Source organism: Schistocerca serialis, chromosome 1 (assembly GCF_023864345.2).
Source record: "Schistocerca serialis cubense isolate TAMUIC-IGC-003099 chromosome 1, iqSchSeri2.2, whole genome shotgun sequence".
Lineage (NCBI taxonomy): Eukaryota > Metazoa > Arthropoda > Insecta > Orthoptera > Acrididae > Schistocerca > Schistocerca serialis.
The window spans coordinates 1,174,766,839-1,174,791,733 of NC_064638.1; the positions used below are offsets into that span (position 1 = coordinate 1,174,766,839).

Sequence of the window (24,895 nt, forward strand, 5' to 3'; positions counted from 1 at the left end):
TGTGATCAAAGGCCCTTGCCTACATTCCAAGAGCCAATGACCGACGTTTAGAAGATTCTTCGAGAAGCTTTTCAACGTGAGAGAAGAGGCAATGACCGTGAAGTCGTTCACCTCCAGTAAACTGAAGTGAGTAAATACGCGAGACGCAGTGGGCCCGACAGACGAAGAAGACGAAGAAAGAAGAGAAGAGTAGCAGTAGTTTTCAGTCAGTTTCGGTGCTGAAGACCGTCATGCAAGAAGAGACTACATCATGCACAGACGCACCAAGTCCGCCGCTGTAATGGAATAGCAATCAGCAGCCTCGGCGCCAGAAGACAGAAGCTAAAAGGTATTTGAAGTCTGATTTTTATGTACCCGGGTGACTTGTGAGGACGGGTCACCTGTGAGCTGGGATGAAGATCTGACAGCCGAAGACTGGCAAGCGGGAGTCCGTTGTTCGAGTCCGGGACACTGGCCTTGCCCCGCCGCGCCGCTCCGCTGGCCGACGCACAACACACGCGGCCACTTAGAGAAAAGAAACACTGGGACGCCACATCCAAGGTATCACCATCCGATGCACGACTTCTCTCGCAATAATTAAACGGGCCACCTCGCGCTGCGCGTCTCCAGTCAGCTTGGCAAGACGGCGACACGAGATACACACTGCCACGCGTAATCAGACGCCGCCGATGCTGCAGCAGAAGGCTTCGCAAACGACACAGCTGCCGCTCTCCGAGCCAGAACATCGAGTAAGGAAACAGTTGTACAAATCTTCAATAAAAGTTATCTTATGTAAAAATGATGTTTCATTCGACCTCATACCCGAGCCAAGGAAGAAACCACACTGCCCACATGTTGTTAAGAGAGAAAAGTAATTAATTTAGTATTTTCACCCTTACATAATGCTTTAGAATTAAATGCCCATTGCAGTAATGCTTAACCTGACAATTGACTAGCATCAAAAGAGAAAACCCAGTTACATTTAAGTACCAGAACTGCTACAGTATAGACTAGCTGGTACAAAGGGCCGCAAAGCCCTTACTATGACTATGTGAGGGAAGTAGTGTACAATTACTTCGAATTATTTGTTTCCGAAATATTCACTTTTTTCCACACATACAGCTGAAACACTGCATTCTCAAAAGAACTAAGTTCTACAAGGACCCATCCTCTTCTTTCTGGGAGGGAACGAAATAAAACAATTACAATAACGAATGTTATGGGCATCTCTGCACAAGACAAATACTTTCAGAATTCACTTCCGAACATTTACATTTCTCTTACATTAACAAGATATTTTCTTTTTTAATCAAAAACTTCTTTTTTGCTATTGTCAATATACACCTTATATCCTCTCCACTTCCGCTGAAACGTCCCCTTTTGAACAATTATACATGACTGTGCTTAACCTGACACACAATATTTTTAGCGCAACGCAATCTGACTTTCAAAATTCCCTACTAAAGAATGGGCCTGACAAACATTAAACTATACCTTTCACAAATCACTTACCTCACAAAAATCTTCGCTGCTCAAGCTACTGCAATACAGCGAGCGCCACTACTGCCAGCTAAATAGAAGATTCAAACTACTGAAGGCACTAACTACTGATAGGGATAGTTAGCAAATGAAAGATATTAATAGAGAGCAAACAATGTATTTACCTTAATATCATCACAAGTCATAATATATATATCAGTTCATGACAAATTAGAAACCTCCGCCATCTCTCTCCCCACATCCACCACTGCTGGCGGCTCACCTCCAACTGTGCAACGCTACGCGCTGTTAACAGCCCAGCTGCCGCTGCCCAACACTACAATGGCAGACAACAATGCAAACTAGCCACAGACTGCACACAACACAGCCAGTGATTTTCATACAGAGGTGGCGTTACCAATAAAAAACCTAAACAGCCTACTTACATAGAGAAAACATAAACAGCCTACTTACATAGAGAAAACATAAACAGCCTACTTACATAGAGAAAACATAAACAGCCTACTTACATAGCCCCCATGCTCCCCACAAAAATTTTTACAAATGGTGTTGGGCACTGGCCAATACAGATTTGACAAAAATTTTTCACAATTACAGTAACAAAGATATAAAATGCACACACTTATTAATATTATGTTGGTCAAAAGATCAAAATTTCTCACAGTCCATAAAGACAGTCCACATTGTTCATCACAGCAAAAATGCAGAGCTTTTCTCAAAGTCCAAGCAGTAAAAGAAAATGCACATAGAAGTAGTGGATTTCCATGCAGTCTTGAAGAAGTAGTGTTGACCTTCCAACGGAAAGACAGTGCTGACTCTCGACATGCAGACAGGTAATGGGCCACAACAGAGCAAACCCACAGCAGAGTCATTCGAAGTTTGGAAGAATATTGGTAGGTAGGTCATCACAGAGCAGACCCACTGTAGTCCTGGTAGAGATTACGGTATTGGTGGGCCACCAGAGGTGCAGACCCACTGTAGTCCTTGTAGAGATAATGGTAATGGTGGGCCATCAAAGATGCAGACCCACTGTAGTCCTTGTAGAGATAGCCAGCAGCCATCTGTTGTGACTGTGCAGGTGCACAATCACCATTGAAGAGTCTTGCGGATAATATAGCAAGTCCATAACCACCACTTGTGCACTCACAAAGTTTTTGGAATTGTCCTTAGAACCAGCAATGCCGTTATCCAGTCCCTTGCTGAATTACCAACACACGTGCAAACACTATCAGTCCCTACTTCTCACATATTGTCCATATACTATGACCAACAGAAATGTGTGCAGTGAAATGGAACTTACAAGTTACTGATATCATGAACTGGTGACAATTACAATTTTATAACAGAAGAATACAATAACAAAGGTACAAAATTCATCATTAAAGAACATAACAATATTGATAACAATTGTATTACAGGCTTTACAAAAGAATCGATATAACATATACATCAGTGTTCCAGGAATTATGACATTAGTAAATACATAAAAGATCAGAATAACTTTCGAAACATCAACTTCACACATGAGCATTAAACAGAACGGAATTAATGTCTAACATCTTTACAAAGTAAATAACATATTATTAATGCCAATTATATTCGAGGATAACAGTATTCCTCATCATAGTGAATGTAGCTTAATATTAAAAGAAGAAAAAATTCTATGAAACTACACAGAGACAGGAAGAAAACAAATACACAAGGGTACACACACACATAGTGGGATAACACCAATAGGAAAGGACAGGGTTTGTTTTCAGTGTAACATTTGGTACTGCAGTCCAACCCAAAACTTCATATATCTTTCCTCTTATTTCATCCTTTGTTTCCACCAAAAAAAATTCTAACTAAGCATGCTTTCTGTGTTTATATGTTCACACATTTCTTACCTCATTTTTATTTTCCATTATCTTACCTCATCATTTATTTCCAAGAAAATCCTACCTAAACCTGTTTTCTCAATGCATTTCTTCCAATTCATCGCAACTCATTCTCTTAGAGGCTACCCCCTCTTAAGCTAACTTAAATCTACTGAGCTCAGATGCTAAACTAAGGGACGAGGCAATGCAGCATCACATAACAAATCAACACCAACAGCAATGCAAAAAATGCAAATTGGCAAAGCTAGCAGCATAAATGAGCAAAAGTCAAATTCAATAACACTATGCCTGGCAAACAGCAGCAACTTATACCTAAACATGACATAGCGCAAGCAGAAAAAATATTACACTAAAATGGCCATGTCTAATACCTATGTCACATCTTAACATTAGAGTGATGCATCACAAAAACTTACGCTAGTAGATAAGTTACCAAATCGTAAAAAAATTATTTATGCAATTCCTGTGAAGGGAAATGTTTTTTTTTTTTTTGTGCTCCCTCATTTGTTTTGGATAGATCATAAAATTATTTACTGGATCTGTAGGCATAAAATATTTATATTAGTACATATATTAAATTTTATTTTAACCAATGCTGCAGTGCAGCTAGAAACTTGATATTAAACAAAATGTGTAAATAAATACATTAAGCAAGCCATATGGCATTTTTCTTAACTAGCAAGGCAATAGCTGTGAGATGTTTCTCATCGTTTCATTAGGCATTTCAGTAAATATCATAAATTACGAGCTCCACAGTATGCTTTCAACAAGGAGATGTCAGTAGCGCGGACAATGGCCTTCCCTTTCTTTTTTTTTTCTACCTGTGCCGCTGAAAAGGGCTCGCAATAATGGCTTTTTCTCCAGGCGTCTGACACAGCTGGGTGCCCGCGACGCATTATGTGCAGGTGGTGACTTTGGTTTCCAACATCCTGTTTCACAAGTCAAGAGTCCCTACCCACTATTCATTACTCCTTACCTTATTACACATATACGTATCCATCGACACTCGTCAATATTTCGTCATTATAAATATGAAGCATATTCAAATAACTCGTATAGCCTCAGCCTATTAATCATAAACATACCTCAGCAGCATAATTCACATCGTCGTCGTAAAAATAACCTCATAACACTTCAGTCAAATCTTAAAATCGTCGTAACTTCCTCCAATAATTAAAAAAATTCTCTGCTCATGTCAAAAGTGTCATCTGCCTCAAACGTACTTTAAAAATCATAATCCCTTTACCAAATACATCATTCAAAGCTCTCATAGTATCACAATGGTTCCGAAAAAATATGAACAGTTTACAATGCACAGACAAAATACAGTTTCATAAGTATAAAGTTACCCAACTGTGTATTGCGTAAACATCTGTCACTGATGTAATAAAAAAATGTTTATCTCTCAGTTAAATGATCAGATAGCTGTGTAATTTGTGTGTTAGAGAAATATGGTACCGATGTGTAAAGTTGTATAAGCAAATACCATATTAGCTAGGGTTCCTTGTGGTTGCCATACACATGGTACACAAAGTAGGCGTGTACCCCCCTGAGGATTTATGTAATTATACCCTCAGGTGTTACAGATTACAGCAATGAAATGAAATATATCACGGAAAACTTTCTTTGTAATTAAAAAATCTTTAAAAATAAATGTTTTAAGTACAAAATCTCTCAAATGCGTGTCCTGTAGCGCTAAATGTGCGTCTTGCTGTAAGATAATTCTGTGGAAGTGTCGTAATTATCGTCCTCCGAAAGCTAAGTTCTGCAGAAGTCAATGTACTTACCCCATCAGAAACGAAAGTGAAATGCTTTGTGTATAGATATCATAATTATTATGCACATTACTGTGATCAAGAAAATACTATACTGTAAAGTATTGTTGTGCTAAGAAAAGGGCCTCACATTGTAGCTTACTACTAAAACATGTTTTGCTTTCCAGAAGAAATTCAGAAAAACTGTGCGGATATAAAACAGAAACACTGCAAAAGCAACATTGTAAATTGTCACTCATTAGTAGCGTCGTGATAAAATCGTGTAACTGTTACATAAACTAACACTGTGTCATCTGGTATCTCACAGAAAGTACTTTAAATCCAGAATACATTTTCAGGTCAACCAAAATGTTGCCTTAAAATCTCATTAGCAGTACTGGTAAATGTTCTAAGTATGTGAGCCTTATAGTCGTTACGTAATCGTGCAACAAACAAGCAAGAATGTACAAATACAATACTGTGTCGTCTGTTCACTATAACAATGCATTCGTAATTTCTGTTTAAAATGTTCCCTAGGTTCTAGACTGGATATTGTACTTCAAACATTGTTGTATGTTAACAGTTTCTTAAGTCTGACAAAGCATTTAAGTAATGTGAAGCGAATAGTTTTATGGCAAAGACAAAGTTAAAAGGCAGATTATCTGTCAATAAATGGTTTTACATGAGAAATGTGGTGTAAACCTTTACTCTTCCTAGTACGCAGAGTTTCAACTTCAACGCAATTATCATGTGGTATACGTCGGATTCTGTAAGGTCCATTGTAAACTAGAAAGAATTTGTGACTCAAGTGTTTCTTCTTATGTGACAATGAATGAGCTTTAATGAGAACTTTCTGACCAATATACAATTTCTTTGCATTTGCTTTACCGTGTAGTTTTCTCCTTTTGTCTGCTGCAGATTTTATATTTTTAAGAGCCAAATCAATTATGTCTTTGTGTCGAAGTTTACGTGTATTCGGGAAAGGTACAAGCTCTCTGATTCTGTTCGGTGGTTCTTCATTCTTCAGTACAAGAGTAGGTGGTAAAGCAGTGGAGTCGTGAGGCATTTCATTCAGCACGTTTTGAAATAAGTGTAAATATCTGTCCCAATGCTGATGCTTTCTGTGACAATAAAGTCTGCAAAGCTTATTGATTTCTTTCATAATCCGTTCAGACGGGTTGCAATGTGGTGAGTACAATGAAATAAAAACAGGTTTGATTTTATGGTTGCGAAGCATGCGTGACCAAACAGCAGATCTGAATTGCGGTCCGTTATCTGAAATGACTTTACTAACGTGTCCAACTTCACGTAAGAAATTTTTAACAAAGGCGTTGGATACAGACCGTCCAGTGGCTTTACGTAACGGAGTGAAAGAAACAAATTTTGAAGTAAGTTCAACAGCGACTAGAACGTACGAAAATCCATTGGATGTTCTGACAAGCGGTCCCAAGAGATCAACAGCAGCAAATTCTTTTAATTTAGCAGGAATAATAGGAAACAACGGAGCACGTTGTGAGACAGTAGATGGCTTCGCCTTTTGACAAAGTTTACAAATAGACAAGACTCTTCGAATTCTTTTTTCCATATTGTTAAAATAACAAGTCGTTCGAAGAATATGATAACATTTTCGTGGACCAAAATGTGCGTAGCTGAAATGAATGTACCAAATGAGCTTATTAACAAAGTCGTCTGGAATGCAAAGTACCCATAGCTTGTCATCAACAGTGCAGCGTTTGAAGAGTATGTTGTTTCTAACCAGGTAATAATGCCGAATCTGTGTGTGTGTCTTTTCATGCCATTTGCTCTTGATGTCCTTCCAAATCGGATCTTTATCTTGTTCATGAGCAATGTCCTTTAAAGATGTGGTGATGAAGTTTTCAAAGGCGACTTTCTGAATGTAAAGAATACTGAAATTTTTCTGGAGGTTGCCTTCTGTGGTACTTTTCTCAAGCCCAGCCGGTGCGCGTGACAGTGCGTCCGCAACAATGTTCTCCTTGCCGGGAATGTAGACTATTGTGAAGCGGAATTCTTGCAGAAACAATGCCCAACGTTTTAACCTGTCATGATTTAATTTTGAAGACATAAGAAATTGTAATGCACGATGATCACTGTATACTTTTACGTGCTTACCAGAAAGAAAGAAACGGAATTTGTGAAATGCCCAAACGATAGCTAAAGCTTCTAATTCAGTAACGGAATAATTTTTTTCAGATTTTGTTAGCACTCGGCTAGCAAAAGCAATGGTTTTCTGAATGGTAGTGTCATTTTCTATGGCTTCTTGAAATAAATGGGCACCAAGACCGACTTTAGAAGAATCCGTGCTAAGGCAGAAATCTTGTGACAGATCTGGATGAGCTAAGATTGGCGCGTGAAGTAACGCTTCTTTCAAAGAATTGAATTCCAACTGTGCTTGTTCGTCCCAGTTCCAAATAGTATTTTTTCCAGTGAGAGAACAAAGTTTTGGTGTAGCTAGAATTTGCATATTCAGAAAACGACGGTAAAAATTTACGAGACCTAGAAAACTGCGGACTTGTCTTTTTGTGGATGGCACTGGAATGGCTCTGATTGCTTCTAACTTTTCAGGATCCGGCTGAATGCCTTCAGAAGAAATAATATGTCCCAAAAACCTCACCTTTGACCTACCGAATTCAGACTTTTCCAAGTTAACTGTAATTCCAGATTCTGCAAAAATATGTAACACGCTGTTGAGGATGCGATTGTGTTGTTCCCATGAGGCTTCTGCTATCAGAATATCGTCTACATATAAGGTGATGTGACGTTTTAAGAACTCAGGTAATATGGAATTTAGCCCGCGAATGAATGCTGCCGAAGAAATGTTCAAACCAAAGGGAAGTTTCCGAAACTGATAACAAACGCCGAAACAAAGGAAAGCTGTGTATTTTCTACATTCTGGATGAAGTTCGATCTGATAAAAGCTGGATCTGAGATCAATGGAAGACAACACTTTTACACCATTAAAATTTTGAAGAAGTTCTTCTAACGTTTGCGGCCTGTCTGTTTCAGGAATAATGATCGTATTGATTTGTCTCGAATCTAAGACAAGCCTGATCGATCCATTTTTCTTCTCAACAACATGTAATGGATTGTTGTATGAGCTTACTGCAGGCTCAATAATGCCCTCATTAAGCATAGATTGTATTTCTGTTCTAACACGGTCCCTATAATGCGCCGGAATTACGTATGGTCTAACACAAAATTTAGTATGCTCACGAACACGAAATTGGTATTGAAATCCCTTGATTGTTCCTGTTTTGTGAGTAAAAACTGTGGAATGTGCTTGTAAAATCTCAAAAAGGTCTTGCCTATCATTGTCATTACAATTCTCAATTGTTTGAATTTTATTCTGAATTAACTTATTAGTGTCAAATGCGCCGTCGATATCGTCCCTGTCAGTACTTGCAGAGTGATTGTTAGTGTCTAGTTCCGTAGAAAAGTCCGAACTGTTGTCTAACAGAACGTAAAGCCGATTAATTTCCTCGTCATGGTTTGAGAGCCAATCTTCAAATTTCAAAGCTATTGACTTACCTTCTTTCTCTAAACTTATTTCAGCATCGTGAAAGTTTAAGATTGCTTTGTATTCATTCAAAAAGTCTACTCCCAATATAATTTCCGTCGACAATAATGGAACAATGAGAAAGTTCATAGAGAAGCTGTGGCTTTGACAAAAGAATTCTAAATTGGTTTGTTGGCGTACATCTACACTTTTTCCAAAGATTGCACCTTGTAATTTAATCTTACGTAACGGAAGTGTGGGGCAATCGTTCGATTTGTTGCATTTGCTAAAGGCTGTTTCACTGATTACTGAAATGGGACTGCCAGAGTCAAGTACTGCCGTAAATTTTACGTCATTTACTGTAATGTGAATCACAGGATATGCAATGTTGTTATGTTTTACGTCGTGTTCTTGGAGTAAAATGTCCCTAATGTCTTCCATTTTTACGTAATTACTAGCTACGGCAGCTGCGTCGTTAGTTTCATACGTGCGTTTTGTGGCTGCCTGCGGTATGAGTCATTGCCTATTGTCTCTTTGTTGGCGCGCGTCGTTATTGGGATTTGGAGACCTAACGTCTACAAATTCACCGTGACGAGAGGGCCCTGCTCTGTTTGAATCCCGCCAGTTCTGATGCAATTCAGGTCTGTCGTTACGATCATATCGTCTGTCGTCATGTCGGTAGATTCCATAGTTTCTTTCTTGTCGGTCACATGGTGGAGAATCTCTCCCTGAATCGTAACTGCGCGCTGGTCCGTTGCGTCTAAAGTTATTCTGTCTCCCTTGATAGTATTTATTTTGGTTCCCGTATTGTCTGTTTATCTTATTGTCTCTGTGATAGTCATTACCACGGAGAGGTGATCTTTCCCTGTAGTTATTACTACTCTGCCAACGGTTGTCATACGGGTGGTGTCTGTTTTGGTCACGATTTGTGTTGTGAGAATAGCCTTGTCGTGTAAAGTTATTACTTCTTTCATCGCGGAATTGCGACGGATGTGACCTGTAATTGCTGTGTTCCTGGTTTCGCGTTCCGCGATTGTCAGTGTCAATTTCTAATTCTTGTAACAGTCCCTGAAATGCTTCAATGTCGTCTTTGCAACGTCCTGCCAAAATAATATGTCGTAAATGTTCAGGCAGTTTGATTAAGCAAATGCGGATGAGTTCTGAGGGGCTGTATGGGTTTGAAAGATACTGATTCTTATGCAACATGTCTTCAAAATATTTCATAAGACTGGAAAATTCAGATTGTTCGAAACGTTTCATCATTATGATGCTATGTTTTACACGGTCTTGTGTGGCTTGAGACCAATATGCTGAGAGGAAGGCATGGTAAAACTCTCCTTCACTGTGGCAATCGTGAATTACCGATCGCATTCTTACAGCTGGTTCATTCTCTAAGTAGCCACACATAAATTCTAATCTGTGTTCCAACGACCAGTTGGGAGGAAAACAATGAGAGAATTGATGGAGCCATGCTTGTGGATGAATGTCGTTGGCAGAATTCTTAAACGTTTTGAATTTACGTGTAGTAATGAACAGCTTATAGTCAAAATCATCATGTCGGCGAGTCGCATGTCGGTCATTGTTACGTCGCTTCGGCGGTTCCATCTCAAAATTCGGTGCACATTCCCAATTTCTTTCATTACTTCCGAAATGCCCTGTGTTATTATTTTGCAGCTTTTCCGTGTTTCTAAGTCCCTCTTCCCGTGTTGGAGCGCGAGTGTCCTCTGAAATACGTAATTCTTGTATTACCTGTGTTAGCTGATCTTGTACTTCCCGGATTTCTCTTTGGTGTTGCGTATCAATTTGATTCAGATTTTGTTTCAGTTTCCTAATTTGTTCGCTCTCTTCTGTGTTATTAAAGACTACCGGTTTTGTGTCATTCAGATTATCATCTACCTTCGTAGATAAATTATTTAGCTGATCCGAAAGTTCAACTACTTTCTCTGATAATGAACTAATTTCCTCCATGTGTCTTTCTACTGTGTCCTTTAAGTTTTCCTGAGTTTTTGCAAGTTGCGTAACCGAATCGGTAGATGCAACTGAGTCAATTTTAGCTTGCAAGGTCTCATGATTTTCATGAACAATAATTTGCAGTTCTTTTATGGCTGCTTCGTGATTCTGTAATGCATTTTCATGCCGCGAAAAAATAGGTTGAAAATGCTCACAAATTTGTGTTTTTACGTCGTTACAGACTTTTTGACATTTCGATTCGATTTTATGCAACTCAATAGTTAAATCTTCACGTGTTTGTTCAAGTGTGGTGTCTAACTTTTGAAGATTTTGTTCCATTGTGTCTAACTGTTGCTGTGTTTGTCTCTGGTGTTGTTCCATTGCGTCTAACTTTTGAAGATTTTGTTCCATTGTGTCTAACTTTTCAAGCTTTTGCTGTGTTTGTCTCTGATTTTGTTCCATTTGTTGCATTAATTGCAATAATAATGTATTAGTGTCTGGAATCTGTTTCTCTACGCTTTTCGGCAGTGCATTTGCACCGGCAACATTCACATTTTGACAAGCAGAAAATGTGTCTTGACTTATTTGAGAAAACGGTGATGACCCAAAACCTGAATCTACAGTATTTGCGAAATTGTGTCCTGTCATTTCGGATTCCTGAGGCGAGCTGTTGCCGACCGATCGATCGATAATGCTTCCCTGTTCACTACCTGTTTCACTGTCTACACCATTGTTTGCAGCCCGCTCCATTTCCCTATGCACGATTACCAAATTACTACTTTGAACATCAGTTAATTCATTACTCGGTGGCGCTAACACACTGCTTTCATTTTCACTGTCATTTCTCAGTTTACTTTGGAGCCTAGTGTTACGTTTTTCACACGCCATTATTGTCACAGTATTTCACACGACAACACAGAAAAACACAATTTGAAGAGCAAAAATAAGAGAACACATTAACATAACACTGAAAATAATATCTAGTTAATTTCAGCTGCGAAATACTTGGTGCAAATCTACACTCCTGGAAATGGAAAACAGAACACATTGACACCGGTGTGTCAGACCCACCATAGTTGCTCCGGACACTGCGAGAGGGCTGTACAAGCAATGATCACACGCACGGCACAGTGGACACACCAGGAACCGCGGTGTTGGCCATCGAATGGCGCTAGCTGCGCAGCATTTGTGCACCGCCGCTGTCAGTGTCAGCCAGTTTGCCATGGCATACGGAGCTCCATCGCAGTCTTTAACACTGGTAGCATGCCGCGACAGCGTGGACGTGAACTGTATGTGCAGTTGACGGACTTTGAGCGAGGGCGTATAGTGGGCATGCGGGAGGCCGGGTGGACGTACCGCCGAATTGCTCAACACGTGGGGCGTGAGGTCTCCACAGTACATCGATGTTGTCGCCAGTGGTCGGCGGAAGGTGCACGTGCCCGTCGACCTGGGACTGGACCGCAGCGATGCACGGATGCACGCCAAGACCGTAGGATCCTACGCAGTGCCGTAGGGGACCGCACCGCCACTTCCCAGCAAATTAGGGACACTGTTGCTCCTGGGGTATCGGCGAGGACCATTCGCAACCGTCTCCATGAAGCTGGGCTACGGTCCCGCACACCGTTAGGCCGTCTTCCGCTCACGCCCCAACATCGTGCAGCCCGCCTCCAGTGGTGTCGCAACAGGCGTGAATGGAGGGACGAATGGAGACGTGTCGTCTTCAGCAATGAGAGTCGCTTCTGCCTTGGTGCCAATGATGGTCGTATGCGTGTTTGGCGCCGTGCAGGTGAGCGCCACAATCAGGACTGCATACGACCGAGGCACACAGGGCCAACACCCGGCATCATGGTGTGGGGAGCGATCTCCTACACTGGCCGTACACCACTGGTGATCGTCGAGGGGACACTGAATAGTGCACGGTACATCCAAACCGTCATCGAACCCATCGTTCTACCATTCCTAGACCGGCAAGGGAACTTGCTGTTCCAACAGGACAATGCACGTCCGCATGTATCCCGTGCCACCCAACGTGCTCTAGAAGGTGTAAGTCAACTACCCTGGCCAGCAAGATCTCCGGATCTGTCCCCCATTGAGCATGTTTGGGACTGGATGAAGCGTCGTCTCACGCGGTCTGCACGTCCAGCACGAACGCTGGTCCAACTGAGGCGCCAGGTGGAAATGGCATGGCAAGCCGTTCCACAGGACTACATCCAGCATCTCTACGATCGTCTCCATGGGAGAATAGCAGCCTGCATTGCTGCGAAAGGTGGATATACACTGTACTAGTGCCGACATTGTGCATGGTCTGTTGCCTGTGTCTATGTGCCTGTGATTCTGTCAGTGTGATCATGTGATGTATCTGACCCCAGGAATGTGTCAATAAAGTTTCCCCTTCCTGGGACAATGAATTCACGGTGTTCTTATTTCAATTTCCAGGAGTGTATATGCATGCCACAACTGTTTTACTGTACAACAATGAAAGGCTACAACTACAAAGGAGATTCTCTCTACAATTACGCGCTAGCAATAAACAAAAGCTACACTAAATACACAAACTACAAGAAAAATCAGAAGATTCCAGGTTCGAATCCTGGCAGGGTCGCCATATGAAACGTCCCCTTTTGAACAATTATACATGACTGTGCTTAACCTGACACACAATATTTTTAGCGCAACGCAATCTGACTTTCAAAATTCCCTACTAAAGAATGGGCCTGACAAACATTAAACTATACCTTTCACAAATCACTTACCTCACAAAAATCTTCGCTGCTCAAGCTACTGCAATACAGCGAGCGCCACTACTGCCAGCTAAATAGAAGATTCAAACTACTGAAGGCACTAACTACTGATAGGGATAGTTAGCAAATGAAAGATATTAATAGAGAGCAAACAATGTATTTACCTTAATATCATCACAAGTCATAATATATATATCAGTTCATGACAAATTAGAAACCTCCGCCATCTCTCTCCCCACATCCACCACTGCTGGCGGCTCACCTCCAACTGTGCAACGCTACGCGCTGTTAACAGCCCAGCTGCCGCTGCCCAACACTACAATGGCAGACAACAATGCAAACTAGCCACAGACTGCACACAACACAGCCAGTGATTTTCATACAGAGGTGGCGTTACCAATAAAAAACCTAAACAGCCTACTTACATAGAGAAAACATAAACAGCCTACTTACATAGAGAAAACATAAACAGCCTACTTACATAGAGAAAACATAAACAGCCTACTTACACCGCTACAGCCAGTAATTTTGCTGCCCAAATAGTAAAACTCGTCTACTGTTCCTAGTGTCTTCTTTTCTAAACTAATTGCCTGATTTAATACAAGTGCATTTCGTTACGTTTATTTACAAAAATCCCTTTTCAACTAAGTATTATTGTTCATGCTTTTGCAGGTGACGCCAGATTTTCAATTTGATGGCGAGACAGTGGCGCCAATACCGCTGCCAGAGCAGGGGGAACTGCTTCCAGATGGCGTCAACATCACTGTCATGGGCTGGGGAGATCTCTGGGTAAGTACCGTCTACCAAATCTATATTTTCTGCTATCAACTTCTCATAATATCCAATATTTTCTGTTGTCTTCTCCTTTACATGCTATAATATTACGTATCCCTTACTATCAAAATGTTCGTAGCAGTACAGAAAGTAAATATCCTGCATTGAACTAACTACTCTAGTGTTTTCAACGTTCATATACTTTCATAAGGGCAGAAACATTACACATATTAGCAGACAAATGTTACTTATCTTCCTACGGCTGCCTTGTTGTCTATGTTACCGGTTTCTGTTGATGATTTCCAAACAATTCGGTAGGAGGTTTTTGTCTCAGTAAAAGCCCCACGTAAATTATTGATTTTTCACGTCATCATAAATTCTTGACACTTTCTACAATGGTTCAAACGGCTCTGAGCACTATGGGACTAAACATCGGAGGTCATCAGTCCCCTAGAACGTAGAACTACTTAAACCTAACTAACCTAAGAACACATCCATGCCCGAGGCAGGATTGGAACCTACGACCGCACCAGTCGCGCGGTTCCGGACTGCAGCGCCTAGAACCGCTTGGCCACCGCGGCCAGCCACTTTCTACAACAGCGCCTGTTAAGAGAATGAATTTTGCAACATTACAACACAACACAAGGAACTTGACAGTTACGTTGACCAATGGCGACACTAACTGAAACTACACTCCTGGAAATGGAAAAAAGAACACATTGATACCGGTGTGTCAGACCCACCATACTTGCTCCGGACACTGCGAGAGGGCTGTACAAGCAATGATCACACGCACGGCACAGCGGACACACCAGGAACCGCGGTGTTGGCCGTCGAATGGCGCTAGCTGCGCAGCATTTGTGCACCGCCGCCGTCAGTGTCAGCCAGTTTGCCGTGGCATACGGAGCTCCATCGCAGTCTTTAACACTGGTAGCATGCCGCGACAGCGTGGACGTGAACCGTATGTGCAGTTGACGGACTTTGAGCGAGGGCGTATAGTGGGCATGCGGGAGGCCGGGTGGACGTACCGCCGAATTGCTCAACACGTGGGGCGTGAGGTCTACACAGTACATCGATGCTGTCGCCAGTGGTCGGCGGAAGGTGCACGTGCCCGTCGACCTGGGACCGGACCGCAGCGACGCACGGATGCACGCCAAGACCGTAGGATCCTACGCAGTGCCGTAGGGGACCGCACCGCCACTTCCCAGCAAATTAGGGACACTGTTGCTCCTGGGGTATCGGCGAGGACCATTCGCAACCGTCTCCATGAAGCTGGGCTACGGTCCCGCACACCGTTAGGCCGTCTTCCGCTCACGTCCCAACATCGTGCAGCCCGCCTCCAGTGGTGTCGCGACAGGCGTGAATGGAGGGACGAATGGAGACGTGTCGTCTTCAGCGATGAGAGTCGCTTCTGCCTTGGTGCCAATGATGGTCGTATGCGTGTTTGGCGCCGTGCACGTGAGCGCCACAATCAGGACTGCATACGACCGAGGCACACAGGGCCAACACCCGGCATCATGGTGTGGGGAGCGATCTCCTACACTGGCCGTACACCACTGGTGATCGTCGAGGGGACACTGAATAGTGCACGGTACATCCAAACCGTCATCGAACCCATCGTTCTACCATTCCTAGACCGGCAAGGGAACTTGCTGTTCCAACAGGACAATGCACGTCCGCATGTATCCCGTGCCACCCAACGTGCTCTAGAAGGTGTAAGTCAACTACCCTGGCCAGCAAGATCTCCGGATCTGTCCCCCATTGAGCATGTTTGGGACTGGATGAAGCGTCGTCTCACGCGGTCTGCACGTCCAGCACGAACGCTGGTCCAACTGAGGCGCCAGGTGGAAATGGCATGGCAAGCCGTTCCACAGGACTACATCCAGCATCTCTACGATCGTCTCCATGGGAGAATAGCAGCCTGCATTGCTGCGAAAGGTGGATATACACTGTACTAGTGCCGACATTGTGCATGCTCTGTTGCCTGTGTCTATGTGCTTGTGGTTCTGTCAGTGTGATCATGTGATGTATCTGACCCCAGGAATGTGTCAATAAAATTTCCCTTTCCTGGGACAATGAATTCACGGTGTTCTTATTTCAATTTCCAGGAGTGTATTATGGCTCCTAAAATTTCTGTAAGTATTAAGTACATGCGTTCCAGATGAAAGTCTTATCTGAAATTACTTTTCAGGTAAAATTTGCATAATGTTGTCTGGAAATAATTATTTATATGATTATCAGCTTTCAGTCCTTGTATAATAGTTGATTGAACTATCGACAATAAAATTAGACAAAATAGAAATGAAAAGAGAAATTTTTACATGAAAAATAAAGCACAATAATATTAGTTTCTGTGTAAAGTGCCTTTTGACTCATTTAGTCAGGCCGAAATTTATACGGAATCGAACATTTCAATTGAAGTACGGAAGTTATGAGGAGGCAGGATTCATTACAATACCCAGGTGGAAAGGAGAACACTCGATTAACAACCACAGTCAGATAAAACAAGTCTTTATTTAGTTCTTAATGACACATATCTTTAGAGCTGTCCCCTGCTGTGACCCTGGAATTTTGTACCAGTATAACTCTTTATTTCCAATGTAAACACAGAAGCAATCGAAGACTCTGAGCTGTATGTTAAGGCATACCTGTAGGTCTTGCACTCGAGAGGTTTAAGTGCATTTACTACAAACACTCTCCGTTACACACAACTGAACGCACTGAAAACACAAGTCCGCCATAAACTCGACAGAGCGACGATGCGACGAATGTTTCGCTGGTAGCTTAAGGCTGCTGTCGCAGTAGCACCGATATCGCTGGATTCCGGCGACGACCGACATCGGTCGAAGACCGCCGATCTTTTCGAATCAGTACTCCATTACTTCCGCAGCCACACTGTAACCGATCTTATAGTCAGAACATACAGACTGCGGACAACAATCGGTGAAATTCATATCAGTTTGTTTTCTTCGTTCAAATCCACCGAGGGCCGGCCGCCGTGGTCGAGCGGTTCCAGGCGCTTCAGTCTGGAACCACGCAGTTGCTACGGTCGCAGGTTCGAATCCTGCCTCGGGCATGGATGTGTGTGATGTGCTTAGGTTAGTTAGGTTTACGTAGTTCCAAGTCTAGGGCACTGATGACCTCAGATGTTAAGTCCCATAGTGCCTAGAGCCCATTCAAATCGACCGACGTTGTAACACGAAAAATATGGAGTGTGAGAAACTGATAAGTTTAGTCGAAGAAAGAGTGTATTTGTGGCATCTTGAGAACGAAAATATCATAACCGGGACATACTTCGGAATCTATGGACTAAAATCACAGGTTTGCTGAAAACCACAAGCAGGCAAAATCTTTATTGGAAATCTTAGACAGAGATTACAAATTCAAAAAATAATTTGTTGAAGTGAGACTGATGGTGTATGTTATATGCTTACAGCTACTAAACTGGATTTTTTTTTTTTTTTTTTTTTTTTTGGTGGTAGATTGGCTTTAGTTGTCTACAGATTATTAGTAATGCTTACTGGCGCTAGTTCTGTTGAGTTTAGGAGTTCAGGATACCTTATGCTTGCCTTTCACACGTATGCTGACTGACAATCATTCAAGTTAACTTGACGTATGTCTTCACAACCTTCAATAAATACAGCGAAGCAGAGTGTTTGTAACCTGCATTTCAAGGTCACCAAGAACTATCTCGAGTATGTAACAGAACGTTTCTCCCGTCATCTCATATATTCGTAAAACCCATCTGGTTATTCCGGCAACTGAGGACAGAGTGTACAGTACTCGCCATGTTTTCTTCGAGGCAGAAAAGCTGATTCACACGCAGTCCGCTTCTTTTTAATATCAAAAGCCGATGTGCAACACTCGTTTCTAAGCACACAGACTTAGTGGTATGCATCCCATCCTAAGAGGTTAAAATCGAACCTACTTTATACATGGAATAGATTCTAACCTAAGCTAACCTAACCTCCTTGATCCCGCCATAAACGGACGAAGGAGATCGGATGCACTATGACCAGGCTGTCGGCCGATTATAACAAACATTTAAACTCACAGTTAAACTCACAGTTAAACTCAACCGTTTGTTATTTGTAATGGCAATGTGGTTCCACGTGCGATTGTATTTACAGTGAGTCACAATGATTTCGGATATAAGTGCTCTGAAGATAGCTACACAGTAGTTGGAAACGACCTAGTTGAAAACGACCAGCAATAAAAGATTAAAAATGAATGAAAATAATCGAAATCAGCTGACGAAAGCACAGAAATCAGTGAAAAGTGTTTGGGTAAAAAAATAATAATAAAACGGTGGAATTTTTCTCTAATGTTGCACACTATATCTGCTGCTTTTCCTGTTGCTTAAAATTTGGCGGATGTGGAAATACATGTGTTTCCAACGACATGGTTTGATTAAGCAACTAGACCTTCATAGTTATATCTATATCTATAAATACACTTCGCGAACCACTGGCGAGAATGGCAGGTCAATTTAGTGATCTTCTGTCTGGCTCCATTCGCTTACTGAGCGAGAGAGAAAAAAATTCGTCCTATTTTGGACCTCATAAATGCTCTCGTGCGGCATGCAGTTTTCTGATAGAAATAGACCTGAATTATTATTACACATTAACATTTTGTGGAGATTATATGAATTTTGGCTTAAAGCTATTTACATATACAAAGGACCGATAACTAGACGTCAAATGTTATGGTAGTTACACATTTTACTAAAGACACTTGTCAAGAGTTGCCTCAGTATATGTTATACAGCTATGCTCCATTGAAAATTAGGCCTACAATGCTAATTTCGAAAAAAAATAGCTATACAGTTGTTTACATAACCCATGTAACACTGTTAGATATTTATGCCGGTAGTTTAATATTTACGACTCCTTTAACGATTTGTCATCTGCATACAATGAAACATATTCTATTTTTCTGCTCTTCGTCCACTTGAGACTGGAAACCTTTATATAATATCCCGCTAATTAGTGTGTTGCCTACGGACTTTTATGCTGTTCAATCGGTTCCTTTATTTTTACACAGTGGAACACTTATCTCTTCCGCTATTGCCGTTCTGATGTCACACACATATTTATTATGTTCTATTAGGAAAACGAATATTTCTGTCACTATTGTACGTGTTCGTATAGCTACATCTACATCCCTGCAAATCACATTTAAGTGCCTGGCAGAGGGTTCATCGAACCACCTTCACAAGTCCCTATTATTCCAATCTCGTATAGCGCGCGGAAAGAATGAACACCTATATCTTTCCGTACGAGCTCTGATTTCCCTTATTTTATCGTGGTGATCGTTCCTCCCTATGTAGGTTGGAGTCAACAAAATATTTTCGCTTTCGGACGAGGAAGTTGGTGATTGGAATTTCGTGAGAAGATTCCGTCGCAACGAAAAACGCCCTTCTTTTAATGATGTCCAGCCCAAATCTTGTATCATTACTGTGACACTCTGTCCCATATTTCGCGATAATACAAAACGTGCTGCCTTTCCTTGAACTTTTTCGATGTACTCCGTCAGTCGTATCTGGTAAGGATCCCACACCGCGCAGCAGTATTCTAAACGAGGACGGACAAGCGTAGTGTAGGCAGTCTCCTTAGTAAGTCTATTACATTTTTAAGTGTCCTGCCAATAAACCGTAGTCTTTGGTTAGCCGTGCCCATAACATTTTCTATGTGTTCCTTCCAATTTAAGTTGTTCGTAATTGTAATACCTAGGTATTTAGTTGAATTTACGGCTTTTAGATTAGACTGATTTATTGTGTAACCGAAGTTTAACGAGTTTCTTTTAGCACTCATGTGGATGACCTCAAACGTTTCGTTATTTAGGGTCAACTGCCACTTTCCGCACCATTCAGATATTTTTTTCTAAATCATTTTGCAGTTTGTTTTGATCTTCTGATGACTTTATTAGTCGGTAAACGACAGCGTCATCTGCAAACAACGCAAGACGTCTGCTCAGATTGTCTCCCAAATCGTTTATATTGAGAAGGAACAGCAAAGAGCCTACGTTGGGCAACGTCAGAAATCACATCTGTTTTACTCGATGACTTTCCGTCAATTACACTCCTGGAAAGTGAAATAAGAACACCGTGAATTCATTGTCCCAGGAAGGGGAAACTTTATTGACACATTCCTGGGGTCAGATACATCACATGAACACAGTGACAGAACCACAGGCACATAGACACAGGCAACAGAGCGTGCACAATGTCGGCACTAGTACAGTGTATATCCACCTTTCGCAGCAATGCAGGCTGCTATTCTCCCATGGAGACAATCGTGGAGATGCTGGATGTAGTCCTGTGGAACGGCTTGCCATGCCATTTCCACCTGGCGCCTCAGTTGGACCAGCGTTCGTGCTGGACGTGCAGACCGCGTGAGACGACGCTTCATCCAGTCCCAAACATGCTCAATGGGGGACAGATCCGGAGATCTTGCTGGCCAGGGTAGTTGACTTACACCTTCTAGAGCACGTTGGGTGGCACGGGATACATGCGGACGTGCATTGTCCTGTTGGAACAGCAAGTTCCCTTGCCGGTCTAGGAATGGTAGAACGATGGGTTCGATGACGGTTTGGATGTACCGTGCACTATTCAGTGTGTCCTCGACGATCACCAGTGGTGTACGGCCAGTGTAGGAGATCGCTCCCCACACCATGATGCCGGGTGTTGGCCCTGTGTGCCTCGGTCGTATGCAGTCCTGATTGTGGCGCTCACCTGCACGGCGCCAAACACGCATACGACCATCATTGGCACCAAGGCAGAAGCGACTCTCATTGCTGAAGACGACACGTCTCCATTCGTCCCTCCATTCACGCCTGTCGCGACACCACTGGAGGCGGGCTGCACGATGTTGGGGCGTGAGCGGAAGACGGCCTAACGGTGTGCGGGACCGTAGCCCAGCTTCATGGAGACGGTTGCGAATGGTCCTCGCCGATACCCCAGGAGCAACAGTGTCCCTAATTTGCTGGGAAGTGGCGGTGCGGTCCCCTACGGCACTGCGTAGGATCCTACGGTCTTGGCGTGCATCCGTGCGTCGTTGCGGTCCGGTCCCAGGTCGACGGGCACGTGCACCTTCCGCCGACCACTGGCGACAACATCGATGTACTGTGGAGACCTCACGCCCCACGTGTTGAGCAATTCGGCGGTACGTCCACCCGGCCTCCCGCATGCCCACTATACGCCCTCGCTCAAAGTCCGTCAACTGCACATACGGTTCACGTCCACGCTGTCGCGGCATGCTACCAGTGTTAAAGACTGCGATGGAGCTCCGTATGCCACGGCAAACTGGCTGACACTGACGGCGGCGGTGCACAAATGCCGCGCAGCTAGCGCCATTCGACGGCCAACACCGCGGTTCCTGGTGTGTCCGCTGTGCCGTGCGTGTGATCATTGCTTGTACAGCCCTCTCGCAGTGTCCGGAGCAAGTATGGTGGGTCTGACACACCGGTGTCAATGTGTTCTTTTTTCCATTTCCAGGAGTGTATTATGAAAAGTGACCTCTCTGACAAGAAATTACAAATCCAGTCACATAACTGAGACGATATTCCGTAAGTACGCAATTTCACTACGAGCCGCTTGTGTGGCGCAGTGTCAAAAGCCTTCCTGTCGGCCTGCTTAGCTGAGTGGTGCCGGCACAGTAGCTCAGCGTGTTCTGTCAGAGGGTTAGTCGCCCTCTGCAACAAAAGACCGAGTAGATGGATCAACGATGAACTTCAACGGATGTCATGGGACGTCCGCTCCGTACAAATGCAACGAACAATAAGAAACAAAATGAGATTAAAAAAGGTACTTACGTGCTTGCCTACCATGCAGCGGGCCCGGGTCCGATTCCCGGCCGGGTTGGAGATTTTCTCCGCTCGTGGACTGAGTGCTGTGTAGTCCTCATCCCCTTCACCGGCAGGCAAATCGCCCAGTGTGGCGTCGACTGTAATAAGATTCGCACTCGGTAGCCGAACATCCCCGGATAGGGGCCACACCATCATTTCACTTTTTTTTATCATTCTCCTTTATTTCTTTGCATCCTTGTTTCGGTCACCGTATACATCTACATCTATACTTTGCAAACCACGTGAGGTGCGCAGCAGAAGGTATTTGAGATAGAGAAAAATTATTTGGTCGCCTCCATGAGCAGAAATCTAGAAAGGCTGTATACTGAAACTACTTCGATAATGGCTGGAACATTATAGCACAATGATTGGGGACCATTGTTACAGAAAAAGTGGGAAGAAACAAGTGTTCAGATGTTGCTGTCAAGATATACAACCTAAGCAGACGAATGAGGTAACTATGAGTAATGACAAGGAGTTAGATATTCACAACTCTTTCAGGAACTTCAATATTGTGAACTTACTCTCCGCGAAAAATAGAGCAGCTGGCAATCTCAGAAGCAACTGCTATTGAAGTACACTCATGCTCAGATAAAATAGAACACCCTGACCGACTAGAGATACGGCGTTCATATTCACAGGACGTGTACATTAGTACGTTCTGCAGCAATGGTTAGCATTTCAGTCACCTCGGTTCGGTATGTGTCCCGTTGCATGGTAGGACACGGTCTGCCATTTCGCCCTGGTAACTTGTTCCTTACCTGATGGCATCGACGCGTATAAGGCGCGAATGGCGTCCTCTGTAGTATAGCCATCCATGCTCCTTTCACCTGTTTCCACAATTAATCTGTGGCGACAGGCATTAAGTCACAGGACGGCACCCGGCATTTCGCCATGTCCCACACACTTTCGATTGGTGGCGAGTCTGGTGATCTAGCGGGCCAGGGCAAAAGGCTAACATAATGAGATTTTCACTCTGCAGCGGAGTGTGCGCTGATATGAAACTTCCTGGCAGGTTAAAACTGTGTGCCGGACCGAGACTCGAACTCGGGACCTTTGTCTTTCGCGGGCAAGTGCTCTACCAACTGAGCTACCCAAGCACGACTCACGCCCCGTCCTCACAGCTTTACTTCTGCCAGTACCTCGTCTCCTACCTTCCAAACTTTACAGAAACTCTCCTGCGAACCTTGCAGAACTAGCACTCCTGAAAGAAAGGATACTGCGGAGACATGGCTTCGCCACAGCCTGGGGGATGTTTTCAGAATGAGATTTTCACTCTGCAGCGGAGTGTGCGCTGATACGAAACTTCCTGGCAGATTAAAACTGCAAGGCTCGCAGGAGAGCTTCTGTAAAGTTTGGAAGGTAGGAGACGAGGTACTGGCAGAAGTAAAGCTGTGAGGACGGGGCGTGAGTCGTGCTTGGGTAGCTCAGTTGGTAGAGCACTTGCCCGCGAAAGGCAAAGGTCCCGAGCTCGAGTCTCGGTCCGCCACACAGTTTTAATCTGCCAGGAAGTTTCATAATAGGCTAATATCCTGTGACACCAAGAAGGTACGTGCTCGTGCAGTAACATGTCGTCGTGCATTGTCTTGCTGAAAAATGGGGTCTCGGATGTCGTGCAGAAAGCATCGCAGAATGTCATTCACATAGGTCACACTGGTCACAGGCACCAGTTGTCATTGTGGTTGTAACCAATAGCACACCACACCATAAGGCGTTGAGCTGGCGCTGTATGTCTTGTGCGAATGCGCTCACAGTGGTGCCGCTCACCCTGGCTGCGCCGAACCGAAATGAGGCTATCACTTTCTTGTCCACATTAAAGTCGTTCCATGTACCATTGCTCCGTCTAATATGTTGCTACACATTCGTCAAAGGTAGGCGGACAAGTGGATGACGCGGACGTAGCCCATGCCGTAGTAAACGGCGACGGACTTCACCCCTGAACGGTGTGTTAAGCTATTCCACTGTTCCGCCGGAGCCGAGGAGGATGCAGATATCTCCAGCAATGCCATTCGGATGAGGTGTCGATCTTATTGGCGTGTGGTCTTGGTGGTGCGACTTGGCTCAAATGGCTCTCAGCACTATGGAACTTAACCTCTAAGGTCATCAGTCCCCTAGAACTTATAACTACTTAAACCTATCCTAAGGACATCACACACATATCCATACCCGAGGCAGGACCGTAGCGGTCGCGCGGTTCCAGACTGTAGCGCCTAGAACCGCTCGGCCACCCCGGCCGGCGGTGCGACTTGACCCATCTCGTCGTGTTCTATGGTCTTCAATGAACCATTATGCATACAGCCGTTGCACTGCCGAAACACTTCATCCCAGACGAGTAGCACACCCCCGATGGATGTCTCACACGTTAATAAAGCGCCCTCTTTCAAACTCAGTGATTTGACGATACGGTTCGCGCATACGAAGTATCCTGCTCGTCTGCTCAAGTCACACTGATTCATTACCTTTGATTTACAGCGACAACGAGAGCCTCAGCCATATTTTACAGTTAGGTGGTGTTGCTCCACGATATCGGTGTTGCTCTCGAACTCGCCGGCTGACATCGTTCATACCATTTCTGCAGGACATATTAATGTACATGTCCCGTTGATCCGAACGTCCTAACTCTAGTAGTTCTAAAACTCTCTCTCTCTTTTTTTTTAAAAAAAAACATGAGTGTTTAATCGCGGGTAACTTGTAGCGTATTGCAGAAAATGGAACTTAATAGCAACAGATACTGATGTATCTAGAAGATCAGTAGGGGCAGCTGGGTATTGAGTTACACGGTTTAATTTTGTCAATCTACTTCTAACATCATACAGATGGTCTTGACAAGCGCTGTTTTACTGTTCTGATACGTGCTCCACGGGAACAACGTAGAGGAAGTTCACACAACGACGAATATTTGACGACCTATGATTATTATTGAAGACCACTGGTGAACTCCCAGGTAGTATTACGATA

General features: G+C 43.4%; 1 protein-coding gene across 1 annotated transcript in view; it reads left to right on the forward strand.

The window, feature by feature from the left end:
* Nucleotides 1-24,895, forward strand: part of LOC126456333 (mite allergen Der f 3-like) — a 50,007-nt gene that overhangs the window by 16,082 nt on the left and 9,030 nt on the right. The window contains exon 4 of the mRNA XM_050092087.1: nucleotides 13,991-14,107. Coding sequence (XP_049948044.1) covers nucleotides 13,991-14,107 — 117 coding nt within the window. The remainder of the gene's footprint in view (nucleotides 1-13,990; nucleotides 14,108-24,895) is intronic.